Below are 15,352 nucleotides of genomic sequence, written 5' to 3'. Positions count from 1 at the left end.
AGTGGTACAACATAGCTCTCATCACTATATACTGAGCCAGGGACTGATGGTTCTACACCATAACTCCCATCACTATATATTGAGCCAGACAATAACGTGGTACAGCATAACTCCCAACACACTGACGCTTTCTCACACATTTACACTCTCCCTTTCCCATGTCCTTGTCTTTCTTGATGCAGCTTCTCTTCTTCTTCCCTCTCTTCTTTCTTCTGTCTTCTTCTGCGTTGACATCGCAACCCGATCTAGTGATGGCACGGCTTTAGTGATGAGTGCCGGGATATGAAATCATCAGTAGCCAGCGCACATTGTGAAGTAGGAGGATACGGATGTCTATATGAAAAGACCTTGCGCTCCTTTTGGGTGTGTGAGAGGGAGTGCCAGTGAGAGACAATATAGTTAATCTCTGGAGAGGAGCATACCTGGGGCCAGCCCTGGTGGCACCTCCCTGGAAGAGAGGCACTTGGGACTGACCAACCCTCTGCCCCCATTAGGTACCCTACTTAATAAAGTGTGCATTTTGGGTCCCTGGGGTGGAGTATCTGGTAGAATCCAGGCTGGGGTTTTGTGTTGTACAGAGCTGCAGGGAGTGGGGTAACTAGGCTCACCAGTGGCTAGTTACCAGGTAGTCAGTGCTTCAGCACTCAGTGTGCTTCCCTTAATTATTGTGTAGTGCCAAATATCCCAAATATATCTACATCATCGGGATTAGGTTTGTCACTATATATATATATATATATATATATATATATATTATAACTGAATAATTGCGTCAGAAATTCAGATTGTTCTTTGAACATTTATGGCTCTATAAACAAGTATTATCAGTTTCTATATGCTATCTGTAATTATGTTTTTGTTTTATCTCTAAAGCTAATTTGTAATTGGTACAATTTAGATGACAATCTTAATTGGAAACACAAGATATGTTGTTTTTATTGGCTTATGATATGTCCTCATGCACAGATAGCATTTCATGGTTAATGCTTTCAAATAAACTCAAGTCAGGAGTTGGCCAACTTTTCTTACTTGGCATAATGACAGCGGCCCTACAGCTGCAGAATTCCCACATAATGCAAGGTAGAATATGGTAGGATATGATCTGCAACCTATATTAGGATAATATCGGGGTAATATACATTGGACAGCTACATGTTGGCTGTTACAGGTCATGGTACCTATACCTCCAGCTTGATGTACCTGTTAGTAATTGGCTTTATATGCTACGATTTGTTCTAGTAATTAGCTCTGGGCAAACAAGTCATTCATTCACTTTACTTCTGGTTTGTAATTCGTTAATGTCATCTTTTTATAACCTTTGCTCCACTTGTCCGCTTGTATCCTGTTCACACCAATAAACAGTCCTCATATGCCTTTGAGAGCTAATAATGATAAGATTGATCACGTCCACATAGAAATATTTAACCAAGATGACAATTAGACTTTGCTTCATCTCTTCCAGGTTGATACAGGCTGTAAACTTCATAGATAAACATTCCGTACATGCAAATTGCGTGCCTTTCCTTTCATAAGCAATTATTTCACCAAGTCATTTTCAATTTCGTGGCTATAATCTAAGTCTAGGTTTCCAGTTGGGGTAGCCTAGGGTAGGATAGAGGTAAATCTTGTATACCAGAATCCCACAGATACCAGCCTATGCACCAACCCCACCTAAATCCAAAATCCTAGAGACGGTAAGTCCTAAAACATGTCCAGGGCCAGACTGGTGATGCCGGGGGGCCCTGGCACTTTAAGGCCAGCGACCGCTTAATGACATAAGTGTGGCCGATGGCTAAAAAATGCGTGGCTGCACACTAAGTGTATGTGGCACTATTGGCCAGCAGCCCACCCGGCTTTTGCCCGGCGTGTTAGATGGCCACTCTAGGCTTGCACATGGCATAGGCCGTAGCATTTAACTTGTGTTTTTTAATTACTTGTAGCTATTCACAGTACCGTTCCCATTATGAGCAGGATTTGGACTAACCATAGGAGAACCGAAATCATGTGAATTAGGCCAATTACCACTTAAGACGAAATGTGAATCCTAGGTCTAAAAACAACTGAGAACCTCTTTTGTAAAATGACCTGATTAAGGACTAATTCCAGAGACAGATTATAAAAGGAGAGATTTATTGTTACACGTTATTAACATGAAAAGAAGATTAGCATGGATTTCACTGTGGGTCACTTTTCATAGACCCTTTTATTACCCTTTTGGACATTTAAATGAACATATCTTTAAAAATGTAAAATATACATACCGAGGCGGGGAAGAATTACTCTCTACCAACAAAATTACATCCACCGACCAACGCGTTGCATATTCTTGGCATGGATATACTTTATTTTACAAATGAATGCCTTCCATGCGTATGCTGAATTAAAAAAAAAATCATAATAAAATAAATTATTGGATTTTAACCTTTTCAGCGTTCATGTCGGTACAGTAAGTTGCAGAAACGTTATCCACATATAGTTTTTTTTTAGGTTCCACCAGTATTTTTCTGGTTTCTGGCTGGAGCTGACTATCGTATCAGGTATATAAGGTAATTATTGTCGGTAGATCAGTCTAGTTCAGAAGGTGTTCTATGAAATCCCAACCTATTGGGATTCGGTAGAGCTCCAAACACAGATATTTGACTAGTAGGACGCCTTTCATCGTTGTTACAAAGAAACACATCAGTCTGTTCTAAAGAAGAGTAATGAAAGTTTATTAACCATGTAGCATCCAGAGGAAAATTCGGTACCTTCCAATGGTGTAATACTGTAAAGTTGCTTAGATGCAGATAGATATAATTCTACAACACATAAGAGAGCTAAAGAAAAATTAGGTAAAGAAAAAAATAGAATAAATTCTTGTTTATATCTAATGAAAATGTATTACTATTTTAAATGACTTCCATCGATTATGAAAGCTCCTCGTGAGATGTTTTGTCCTTGCTGGGAATAACCACGGAGGAAGTATGTTCATGTGAACTGCTGTATCGCATGTGTGTGAAGGGGCAGAGAACAGAAAAGCAGGCTACAGAAAATCATTAAAGGGAAACAGCATTTAAAGGGATTTAACAAAGTACAGGAGGGGAAATGTTACAAGAGGTCATCATCTAAACATGCATGAGACAGGCATATGGCTCCTGAATCTAAGACAAGACCAACGACTGATTAAGGTTTGGACCTTAACGTCAGGAATGGGTCTTCTCTATCCCACATTGCACAAAAGTAAGATGGTACGTACCCTGAGAGATGAAGGCACCTGTATACCGACTGTGGCTTCCAGATCTTAAAGCACGCGGTTGGCCGTTATGTATGGACCTGCTTGCACGACTTGGCGACTCCATTGCATGCATTTGCAGCTGCTCATCAGAAGCTAGCAAACCATGACTTTGAGTGGTTTTTGGCACTTATCCATTGTTTCTGCAAGAAAAATCAATATATAGATATTTAGTAGATAGACGATATTTTAGACCAAATTTATGACCAAACAATTTGTGAATTTGCATCTCACTGATGTGAGATGAAACATTTAATCTCATCAACCTGACTTTGCATGATAGAGGGCCAACCCTAACACGTTTCGTCTCAAAGGACGGCTGTGTCGGCCCTGTATAATGCATTTTAAACCTCTACGATCATTTGACCGCATTAACTAGCCCTTGGTGTTTTTCGCGCAAAAGAAGCTATCCTGGGTTGGCCTGTCATAGTGGGAATATTAAATGTTAAATCTTACAACTCAGTTGTAGGACCCTCGTTGCCCAGTTTTTCTTTCTAATGATAACAATTATACAACGTGACCCCCATCTAGTTGACGTGGTGGAGCAGCATGTGGTCAAGCAGGTGCCACTGAATTAAAACTCTCATTCTTTTCATGGTAATCATGGGCTAAAAACACCCGGGAAAAGCTACGAAGTGGTCCCCCCAGAGGTAACGGCCAAGCTGTCCTTTTTTTGTTGCTCCCCTTACATACAATAAGGCAGAAGAGAGATAATCTCCTTGGTTCTGCTGCAGAGGAGGAGGGAGAGTGTGTGGGTGTGTATGTCGGGGGAGTAGTCCATTGTGCAGCTATAAACACACCACCGTCTAAAGCCTGCACTTTGACCAAGACATCTCTATATATAACCTGGGGAGGAAATAAGGGGATAGACGAACCGTCCTCGCTACGCCGTACCAGCCATGGACAGTAACAATAGTCTAGTGGACTCGGTTGTAAATATTGTGTTCTGTAAAGACCGTGATGAGTGTCCTGAGCCAACAAAAGCAAAAGTGCAAGGTAAGAATATATTCTGCCTCCTTGGCGTAGCCATTCCTGGACAGTTAACCCCTGTTATTTTAGGTTCCAGCCCTACTAGTTCTGAAGCTGCTGTGGATGACAACCCCAATCAAGACCACCCAAATAAATAAAATAGGGGAGATATATAGAAGCATTTTAAAAAAATGTGGAAAAAAAGGTGGAAAACACAGTATTCATCACATTAAGAACTTCAGGCGCATTGAAAGTTCCAATCATTTACTAGATGATGCAGATAAAGAGGGACATTGAGAAGTTAAGTAAATGCACATTGTTGCTCTTATTCATTTTTGTTATGTTTATATCATGTTTAAGTAACATAGTCCTGCTTAACTTAAGTAACACAGTCAAGCTTAACTTAAGTAACATAGTCATGCTTTACATGCATTAAAGTTAAAGATTTTAGATATTGGTCTTCCAAAACACTTACAAACTTCAAAAAAAACATAATCTATAAAAGTTTTCTTCTAAAAAAAAATGCGTAGAAACGTGCTAGTCGTGCGAACACAATTATACAATTTTTTGCTTTGCACGTCCAGTGCTCTGTCTTTGCTGTCCAGTGATTTAAATTCTTTTAATTGGAGGGGTTGATTTATTATTGAAAAGGGAAAAAAAACACAACAATGAACCACTCACTAAGCCCATTCAAAGCCTGTGTCATCCTCTTGTGACCCTGGTCAAATTAATTCCGCGTCACTGCGGAAATGGCATTTATGCTTTCGTGGTTATTTTCCTGTTGTTTGCCATAAAAAAGTTATGCTGAAAGTATTTTTTCAATTACTCTTTCCCAAGTACATAAGTTATCTCTTAAAGCTAATAGATTGCAAGCTTCAGACCATCTCCACCTTCTGTACCAGTATGTCTTAATGCGGAAGCCTAACCAGGGAGTCCGAAGTTCTGCACCGCTTCTGAAAGGGTATGGAGGCACATGGGCCAAGCATGCCCCTCACCTTAACATGCTCCTCTTGTCCCGTAGATGTCAGGGCCTGCCTTAGTGTTTTTGTGTTATTGACAATTTTGTATATTTTAACTGTCCATTATTGCAACAACCCTATGGAATCTGCTGGTGCTATATAAATAAATGTAATGTAAAGCTTAGAGCGGTGTAATTCCCAGTTGTTAAATCTTTGTATCTTTGCTAGCAATGTGTAGATAAAAAGGTTTTCTAGTGTAACGATGCACTAATGTACAATCAATGTATTAATTGGCTTTAGTGATATTATTGGGAGTTATGTCGGTGAAGGTAAAATACAGGCTGAACACAATAAACCTTATCGTGGAAATCTCTCGTCACTATCTTTCTATAGGGAGACGCTATATCACATCGTCGCGGTACAGGTGAAGAACATTACACGCTCCGTAATACTATCACTTTTGGAACCAAGGTCATCTCTGACCCTTTTATCACCAGAGATGGTTTGATAAATCCCTTGCTTATTATCTCGCCTTATTGAATGAAGAGTTCTTATCTACTTTAAATATTTATACATATACATGCTTCCATAGGGCACGGCAAACTTTCTCAGCCTGTATATGTATACCTGATAGCGATCTTTGAGGAGGTCATGGAGAGTCATAGTATATGTGACTCCTAAGTGTTAAGGGTACGGGAGTCCTTGTCGAGTAACATATTGATACTAGAGGTTCTCTGGTGGACAAATATGTCCCAAGACTCTCTGTGTTGGGTAAACGTCAGTTTGACCATCATGTATGTTTTACTGGGAGACTTATTTTCCTTGATATATATATATATATATATATACATATGTGATTGCTGCCTTTATCAGACGTTGGACTGTTTGTTGCGGGGACTGGAATTTCCCATTTGGCATCTACCTTGCATTGTAGTTAATTCTTGTTTTCTATTACCTGGGTTAGCGCTGTGTGTGTGTGTGTGTGTGTGTGTGTGTGTGTGTACGCCAGTGTGTGTTTGTTTGATGCTCTTTTTTTATTGCTGGTAACGTAAGGACAAGGGCTTACTAAACCAAGGGTACAGTTTACATTGGAAAACAACTTTGCAGCTGCAGAACATATTAGCTAATAGGAGAAACATGAAACCACATTTTATTACAATGTTTAATTCCAATTAAACGCTACATATGCTTTGATAAAAAAAAAAAAATATTGATTTTCTAAATCAGGCCTAACCTTAATTTATGCCCCATAATTGAAATTATTTAATTCTACTGCGAGGGTGGAATAACCTCCCAGGAGTGGCAGATGCAGAGGCAATGTAAACATGCATGGATAGGCATATGGCTCCTGAATCCAAGACCTACGACTGAATAAGGCTTGAGACTAGATGGGGCCGAATGGGTCTTATCTGCCGGTAAATTCAATTTTTCTATATTAAAGCTGATTTACATGTTTACTCCTGTACCAGGCCAGATACCAAAATGGTTGAAGGGAACTCTTCTTCGTAACGGTCCAGGAAAACATGCTGTTGGGGAAATGTCGTACAACCACTGGTTCGATGGACTTGCTTTATTGCACAGCTTCACTTTTAAAGACGGTACGTGTTTGTATTTCTAGAGCTTCTAATTCCTAGGACCATTACGTTATCTATTGAGATAGAATCTTCTATTTCCTCGTCATTCCACATTAAGATAGGGACTTAATGCTGTTAAACATTGGTAGGGCAGTAGACGCCATTAGATGAACCGTGTGATGCAACAGATCCTACCTTTTCCTGCAGGTTGCAGGCCATTAAGAAATCATGGACCCCCAGTTATATAGATCCCCCCCCACCCCGAATTCATTATTATAAAAAAATCTCAACAAACCGATGAGAAGTGAAAAAAAGAGATCCTTCTGATATAACTATGTAGTCACATTTACAAATTAACTACTTCAATGAAGAAACGCTGATTTGCAGATGAGACCGTTTGGTGATGTCACAAATATATGTCACAATATGAAATTGTATACTATAACATCATAATATAGAAACTATTATTGAGTTTACTATACCAGTAAAAAAGGGACAAGTAAACTGAGTACAGTTGATCCAAACCCAATCTCTGGTTTACTTATTGACAGGTGAAGTTTACTACAGAAGTAGATTCCTGCGCAGCGACACCTTCACCTCCAATATGGAGGCCAATAGAATAGTGGTTTCAGAATTTGGGACCATGGCTTATCCAGACCCCTGCAAAAATATCTTCTCCAAGTAAGTCTGTTGCCCTGCCATTATTTGGACTGACTTCTCGGGATTAGCTGTGCACCGTTTTAAACATAATTTTATTTACATTATTTACGTTTTTCCCTTTCTAACTTAAGGTGGGGGGTAATGGTTAGCTACATATTTTTAATTCTCACCTGTATTTGGCAGCAAGATGATCAAAACTTTCCAAATATCTAACTGCGCTGTGCTGTGACAACTTAAAATGGCCAATTGCAGTAAAATTACACGCAATGGAAGCTTCCTTATGGTGCTCTCTGTGGTCACTCGTGTCTTCTCTGGACTCAACCGGTGGATGATCTCTTTATGCCCTAGGAAATGCCTCACATTATAATTCTATGTAATTGAGCTCAAACGTGCCCTCTCAGCAAGGGAGGGCTGCCCTGGGGAGCAGCTATAAAGCTAGGGCAAGGTAAGGGTGCGATAGTGAGCATGTTTTAGTGTGTATGTGTGCTAGTGTGTATGTTAGTTGCCAGGGGCTTGGGAAGGAGCTGGGGGCCACTCAGCTTTACCTGCTCCCTGGGCAAGAAGGCACCAGCCCCCCCGTGCCTCTCTACAGCCTAATTGCTAATAGACACGTCTTGACTCAACTATCGCATTAATACAAAGAGTAATTCTATGATTGCTGGAAGCTTTGTGATTGAAACTATTGAACGGATGTTTGTTGCAGAGCCTTCACATACCTGTCGCATATGGTGCCCGAGTTCACAGACAACTGCCTAATCAATATCATAAACTATGGGGAGGATTTCTATGCTTCCTCTGAAACCAACTTCATCAGGAAGATTGATCCTGAGACCCTGGAGACGCTAGAAAAGGTAAAAGTTATCTGGAGACGCATAGTTATAATCACAAATAAAGTAATATAATTGAAAATAATATGAAAGATCAGGGAGATAATTCAAACTTAAAATACAATTAAAAAATATAATCAAAATGTATGTGGTTGCGCTTGAAGATGTTATGATTTGTAGATTTTGTGGAAGTTTCACCTACTCCTCTGTTTGACAAACACTGAATGTTCAAGGTTTAAGGTCAATGTTTCCTGCCCCCTGGATTGTTCATTTACGTAGACCTTCCATGCCAAATGGGGTATAGCAACAAAATATGTGTGCATGTGTGTCCCAAGCTTAGAGTCAGTTTAGGATAAAAACTTACAGGAAAAAAGGGATAAAGAGAGATATCAGACATTTACCAAACGAATGCTGTCTTCTCGCCCCATTCTTCATGCATGCTCTTTGCACCAAATGTTGAGTTGTTCATAGTTGGAACAATGCAGTACTAAGTATGGTCATAATAGCAAAGTATGTTAGAGCCAAATTTCCCTGGTTTTGTTTTTCGCAGGTAGACTACATGAAATATGTAACCGTAAACCTGGCCACTTCACACCCCCATTACGACAATGCTGGAAATACCATAAACATGGGCACCTCCATCGGTGATAAAGGGAAGACAAAGTATATGGTTTTTAAGGTTCCTCCTGCTAATATAGGTAAGAAAGATGTAAAGTTATCCCCATTCAACAAGTGTTATGATACTATAATTCCCTTCAGAGGCTAACAGCGTGCCATTTTGGGAAACAAAGTATATGACGTTCTACAAATCCTCACAATCCATAAACTGCAATCTGTCCTTGTTCCACTAGACACAGAGAAAAAGAAGTCTCCGCTGAAAAATGCAGAAGTTCTCTGCTCCATTCCTGCTCATCGAATGCTGAGTCCCAGTTATTATCACAGCTTCGGAATGACTGAAAACTACATCGTGTTTCTGGAGCAGCCCTTGAAGCTAGATATAATGAAAATGGCCACAGCCTACTTCAGAGGAGTCAACTGGGCTTCATGCATCGCCTTCCATGGAGACGAGAAGGTACCTTAGCTTGTTTGATTTTCTGCATAATCTAATCTCAGAAAGCCCCCTTTAAACTATGGAACGTTCCCAGTGTAGTATTTACATGGAATGATCTATGGGGTTGCCTCCCTGTATTTTCAAAATATATGCCATCACGGATGAGGGACATCTTCATTATAAACATCATGTTCTCTAGAACGCTATGCATATATTTAAGGTCCCAAAAATTAAGCTCCACTGGCACGTTCCTACATTGAAAATTATTTATATAGAGGAACTGTAAGTCTGATGTACTCTAGGAAGAAATTGCTCGCCTTTGGAATAAGCACTTGTCTCCAGCAGAAATCATTTCATAGCCTCGCATATATAATTTGCGTATAATTTATGTATTTTCAGTGGGTGCCATTACTCCCACCCGTATACAAATCGAAACCCTTAGAAACATCGGTAACTCTTTTGGACCCAGATCATGGGTCAAATTATATGGGGATTTAAAACTTTGAGTTCCGCACTTTGCTTTTCCAAGGCATTGCTTACCTGACATCTTTGATGCATCAAAGTATCAAATATATGCCAGCTTCTATTCTACAACATAAAATAAATGTCAATAAATTGGAAACATAATTAAAATGATCTGTTTTGTAATCATTCTTAGACATGGATTCACATTATCGATAAAAGAAGTAAAAAGCAAGTGGCCCAGAAGTTTTACACAGACGCCCTGGTGGCTTACCACCACGCCAACGCATACGAAGAAGACGGGCATGTAGTATTTGATATCGTCACTTACAAGGACAACAGCTTGTATGATATGTTTTATATGGCAAATATAAAGAAGGGTCTATCCGAAGACACTGTGCTGACCTCGATACCTACCTGCATGCGCTATGTTATTCCACTGCAGCCAGACAAGGTCAGTCCAGGAAAGCCAATGTCTTGTAAATTCTAGAAATAAATCCTATATGTTTTATGTATCAACCGGCTGCAGAGGCAAACATAAGAGTAGGGGTACAGTGTTCTGTATCATTATCTGTACCACGTATAACCCATTGTAACATGATAAAAGAATTATTATTACTTATTACATATTGCCATCAAATTCCGCTGTGCTCTTATTGTTTGTACTTATGTTCTCATGTGATGTCATGAAAACCGCTCCCCTGCTGTACAGAGGTATACATGAGCGTATTCTTTCTGTAAGTGCATGCATGCAACCTATATACTGCAGAGGGCAGCACATGTATTGGTTTGGAACATATGAAATGTATATGTGTCCTGTAAAAAGTGGTAGATGCAGTCACACTAAGCGATGCCTCATTCTCTGTCTCCTCTAAAATAATTCTAAGCAGGCCCCTTGCATTCACATGATTAAATCAGAATGTATTAACGTTCTCCCTTGACGATGCAGGATCTGTGTTTTCCCCATAAGATCAGATAGCTCTTAATCAGCAGACACTGATTTCCCCATCTGTGTGCTTATACTGAACCATGCGCTATGAGGGTCCTTTGGGAACAATGTTGAGAATATTATAAAATATGATGTCATATTATATGTCTAATTGTAATATAATTGTACTTCTGTGATGTTTTAAGAATTCAGAAGAAGGAGCCAATCTGGTGAAACTTCCATCGACAACCGCAAGTGCAGCAAAAGATAAAGACGGAAATATATCCTGCCATCCGGAACTCTTATGTGAAGGTAAGGTGCATGTATAGCTTATCAACGGTACAAAGTTTCGACCATAATGCACAGTTCATAAGTGACAAAAAGGAAGTCATGGCCACCCTCTAGTTTCCTCCCTGCCGAGTCCGGACATAAGAAAGTGACTTTAAAGAGATATACAAAGCGTCTATTATATGGAGTGTCCTTTTAACCTGAAATCTCTCCAATCTGTGAAAGCCCAGTAATCTACCCTACATAAAGGGTTGTTTAGGCAAGGAACATGCTATATACCTCTCGGCTACAGAAGCAGTTCAAGCCCCATTTTGATAGCTGCTGTTCTGGTTTCCCGCTCACTGAAACCAATAAGGTAGTGTAATAATATACAGCAAGTAATGTTGCCCCTTACATTTAAATATATTTGCCTCTTGTTTAGTAGATTCTAAATTAAATACCTTCTGAGGGCTTAAAATCTGGGCATTTAAATTGAAATTAAATATTTTTAAAATTAAACTTATTTTAAAATTCTAATGTTTTGAATGTTTGTTTAGATGCTCATTATACACAGTTTAATTTGTGGGTTAATAAAATAACTTTGGTTCCGTACATTATGCACGTGAGACCAAAAAATGTGTGCATCTTTATTTTTTTTAGGAATCGAGCTGCCGAGGATCAACTACAATTACAATGCCAAAAAATACAGATATGTGTATGCGTCACATGTCGAATGGAGGCCGATTCCCACCAAGGTACAAGTTCTTTTATCTGAATCATACCGATCCTTACGATGCAATAACAGGCATTCTGCCTTTTTAAAGATATAAACTCATCACCTCCCAGACGGCCCGGCGCCGCCATACATTTCTATGGCCAGCAATGCCCACCCGACAAAGAGTCACTATTTTGGGGTGATCCCGAGGGAGCAGCGTCAATCCCGGGGTACCATTGGAGAGCTCAGGGTCTGTAGATGTTATGGTCCAAAAAGCGACGTGATCTGACGTCGGGACCCTGAGCGGCAGTGTTGGCAACTTCCCCGGGAATAGTTTGCGCGGTAGCCGGACCAGAGTTCCATGGCCGCGGCTGGGTTACCCCGTTCCTAAAGATTGGTAATAAAACCACACTTTCAATACCTGAGCGGATAGAAGCATAGAATGTGATGGCATATAAGACCCATTTGGTCCGTCTAGTCTGCCTGTTTTTCCTGATGTGAAGACCTTAACAGGTCTATAGTATTATCTTGGATTCTGATATACAGATGCCAAGAGGTTCTACATGAAAGACAGGAATCAGTCAAACAAGTTTATTTGCTTCACTGATTCTAGTAAAAAGATTGTGACTTACTCTTTAAATGGTCCATAATGGAAGACCAAATGCCGACTCTAGAGAGCTTTGCCTACCCATAAAATAAATGCAGGATTTGCTGTAAGCTGGGGTAATGTTCTTTGTTTGGGTGTCAGCTGAACTGTTTGTAGGTCTACTTTAAGTTTCCATTTAACATCAAACAGGAAAGTCGTGTATATTTATGTATCCACATGTATTTACATAAGGCATGAAATTTCCTTGGACAGGCTAAAGCGTTTTCATTTTATTTGATTAGTGAAAGTTTGTGTTTAATTTAGATTGTGAAATTTGATACTGTAACAAAGGACATGCTGGTCTGGACTGAGGACATGTGCTGGCCTGCTGAGCCTCTGTTTATACCGCACCCAGATGCCAAAGAAGAAGATGACGGTAACTGCCTTTGTTTTGAGAGCTCACGGTCGGAGATTTACAAAAGAGGCTTCAGAGATTATTAAGACTTTACAGAGTCTTATTTGGCCCATATCCATGGGTGACAACCTGTGCTTCATAACAATATGAATGCAAGAATCAATGAGCACTATCATTATCAGAACTATTAAGGAGAAGCTAAAGTAATGTATAAGAAAGTGCAAAGTGTTGAGCAATGATCCCACGCATTCCAGTGGTTGAATAAGGACTGGTTCAAATACAGCCTTCCCGTAAAGCAGACATGGCTTCATTAAACAGGTCATGAGCCTAGGGGTTATTTTCTCTGCACCAAACATGTTCAGCTACGACTGTCCCATGATCCTTTTCCAGAGGTTTATAGAACCTGTAGGTGGAAACAGGATCGGGGACGATGAGGCCCACTGGCACTTTAAGGCCGGTGGCCACCAATGAAGTTAAGTATAGTCAACAGCTAGATATGAGGGATGCATGTTTTTTAGGTTTTTAATGGTCACGCAGCATATCCAGCCGGTGGTCGTACACAGTAGCACCTGATCAGAAGGAAAACCCTGGCCTACCAACTAGCATTGTACCTGTTAGCACACATTAAACTGACTTATGCCTACTGATCTGCCTCGGACACCGCATGAACATCAGCCCAATCAGTGCTGATTAGGATAACCAAAGGACAAAACAATGTGCTATCAAGTGTTATGTACATGTGTACCAGTCAATACAGAATAACTAAAATATAAAATAAATCGGTGAATTGATGACATAATAATCAGTCTATATATTCTGCTAAAGAATAGTTTTAATTTTATTTTTTTTGCTCCCAAAATCGTAGGAGTTATACTGTCTTCCATTGTGTCAACTGACCCAAACAAGTCCCCTTACCTGCTTATACTGGATGCAAAAACATTCAAGGAGTTGGGACGTGCTAGTGTCGATGCCAGCATCCACCTCGACCTGCATGGAATCTTCATACCGGAAAATAATTCATCAGAGTGACCTACATTTTGAGATAAAGCAGCACTTAATTCGACAGGTTGGCCATAAACCCTGAAGTCTCTCTAATCAATTCTACTCCTGTCTTCCGTTACTGTTACATGGATACCTCAAAACAGAATGACAGCTTCAGACCACTGAGAGCCGTCCCGTTATCAAAACAGCACAAGGACAGATCTAATAATTATTGTAATTCCATTAACTGGAAAAAAAAGTTTGGTTCAGACCACAACAGGCTACAGGCGAAAGCCACGTAAAAATATCTTAGGGCAATAAGGGAAATATTCAGATGCAGTTCAGAAGTTAAGGAATTTGTAGTTCTAAGCATTCCGTGCAAAAAAAGTGAAAAAAAAAAATAAGAACACGCTCTGAACGGGTAGATCATATGTATTTTACTGCCATTAACATGAAATACCTGTAACTGCGGGCAATGGGTCTAATACCAGCAGATCCCATTCCCCTCACTTATGACGAGTGTCGTTATAAAGAAATATGGAATTCAGATCACAAACACCACAGTCGACAGAATTACATTACAAATTTGAAGAGACACCCATAGTAATTCTTCAAGCAGTTGTGGTAGAGGGAAATACAGCGAGGGAACCTGCAAGATGATACCAAGGGCTGAGTTTGAGTCTTTACATGGGGAAGACCATCTGATCAAAGGGATCCATAGTCAAATTCTCTGTATTTTCCTTCTGATTTTCATGGAGCGCAGTATGCATTTCAAAGATTCACTGCTCTGAAAAGGAACAAGGAAACACTGCTATACATTAATCATGTTTCTGTAATTAGAATGGTGCGCTTACCTATGCAAATGATGGTGTGATTTAAATAAGATATAGATCATGTCCAATACACATCAAATACATAAACCCCAAGAATGGTCCTTCCAGGGGTCTAAGCACTCGAGCTAATGAGACTGAAGAACACGGGGAGGTTAGAAGTACCGGTGACATTACTCGGTTTAGTTCTTGTTTTTGCCCATAGATGCATTGAGATTATTTAGCGTACATCCCAAGTGGTCATTCCTGCTGGTTGGTGGTATGCATGTCACCAAAAACCTTCATTTCAGGGATTCTACTTCCTCTTATAACGTATACAGGATTTTGTAATATATGTTTAATTTATGAGCAATGTTTTATTTTGTGTCCGTATCAATAAATCTGGATTTGTAAAAAAAAAAAAGTACACAAGACTAGTCTAGTTTTGTTCTAAACCATTTCGAAACTCAAACACACTGAAGTTACATTATGCCCAAAATTTTGACAATTTTAAAGTGCCAACCATAATGTTGGCATTTTTAGTTCTAATTCTCTTGAGGTTGACAAAAATGCATACATTTTCCATACCTTCACTCCCTTGTTTAATAAAAAATAATATTCTCTTCTATGCTCATTTGTGGGCATTATAGTAACTTACTACTTGCTGCAGGTGCTTTAAATGGAAAAAAATGGATATAGCCTTATTCCTCCAAGATAGGATAGTGTTAAGTGTTAAGTCACATAAACTTTTGGGACCTCAAGGTATCTTCTTCAGATGGAACAAAGAAAAGACCTTGTAGCAACTTGCTAACATCATTGTTTCAAAATCGCTAATCCTTATCACAGATCTTTCATTATTTACATAAATATCAGGATTT

General features: G+C 39.6%; 1 protein-coding gene across 1 annotated transcript; it reads left to right on the top strand.

The window, feature by feature from the left end:
• The first annotated feature begins 4,170 nt into the window (after positions 1-4,170).
• Positions 4,171-13,713, top strand: LOC149299097 (beta,beta-carotene 15,15'-dioxygenase-like). The gene is made up of 11 exons (XM_089486585.1): positions 4,171-4,267; positions 6,669-6,797; positions 7,325-7,454; positions 8,137-8,284; positions 8,811-8,958; positions 9,112-9,332; positions 9,970-10,227; positions 10,908-11,013; positions 11,629-11,723; positions 12,594-12,705; positions 13,550-13,713. Exons 1-11 carry the CDS (start codon positions 4,171-4,173, stop codon positions 13,711-13,713), a joined length of 1,608 nt encoding a protein of 535 aa, XP_089342711.1.
• Positions 13,714-15,352: the final 1,639 nt, after the last annotated feature.

The sequence above is a fragment of the Sceloporus occidentalis genome, unplaced genomic scaffold, assembly GCF_023333645.1.
Source record: "Sceloporus occidentalis isolate IW3139 unplaced genomic scaffold, rSceOcc1.0.p SCAF_29, whole genome shotgun sequence".
Lineage (NCBI taxonomy): Eukaryota > Metazoa > Chordata > Lepidosauria > Squamata > Phrynosomatidae > Sceloporus > Sceloporus occidentalis.
This window is presented reverse-complemented; position numbering and strand designations above follow the sequence as displayed.

Excerpts from the sequence above, each read along its gene's own strand:
- LOC149299097 (XM_089486585.1), top strand. The coding sequence starts at position 4,171 with ATGGACAGTAACAATAGTCTAGTGGACTCGGTTGTAAATATTGTGTTC. Across the intron at positions 6,798-7,324 it reads CAGCTTCACTTTTAAAGACG|GTGAAGTTTACTACAGAAGT; the intron begins GTACGTGTTTGT and ends ACTTATTGACAG. Across the intron at positions 10,228-10,907 it reads TTCCACTGCAGCCAGACAAG|AATTCAGAAGAAGGAGCCAA; the intron begins GTCAGTCCAGGA and ends TGATGTTTTAAG.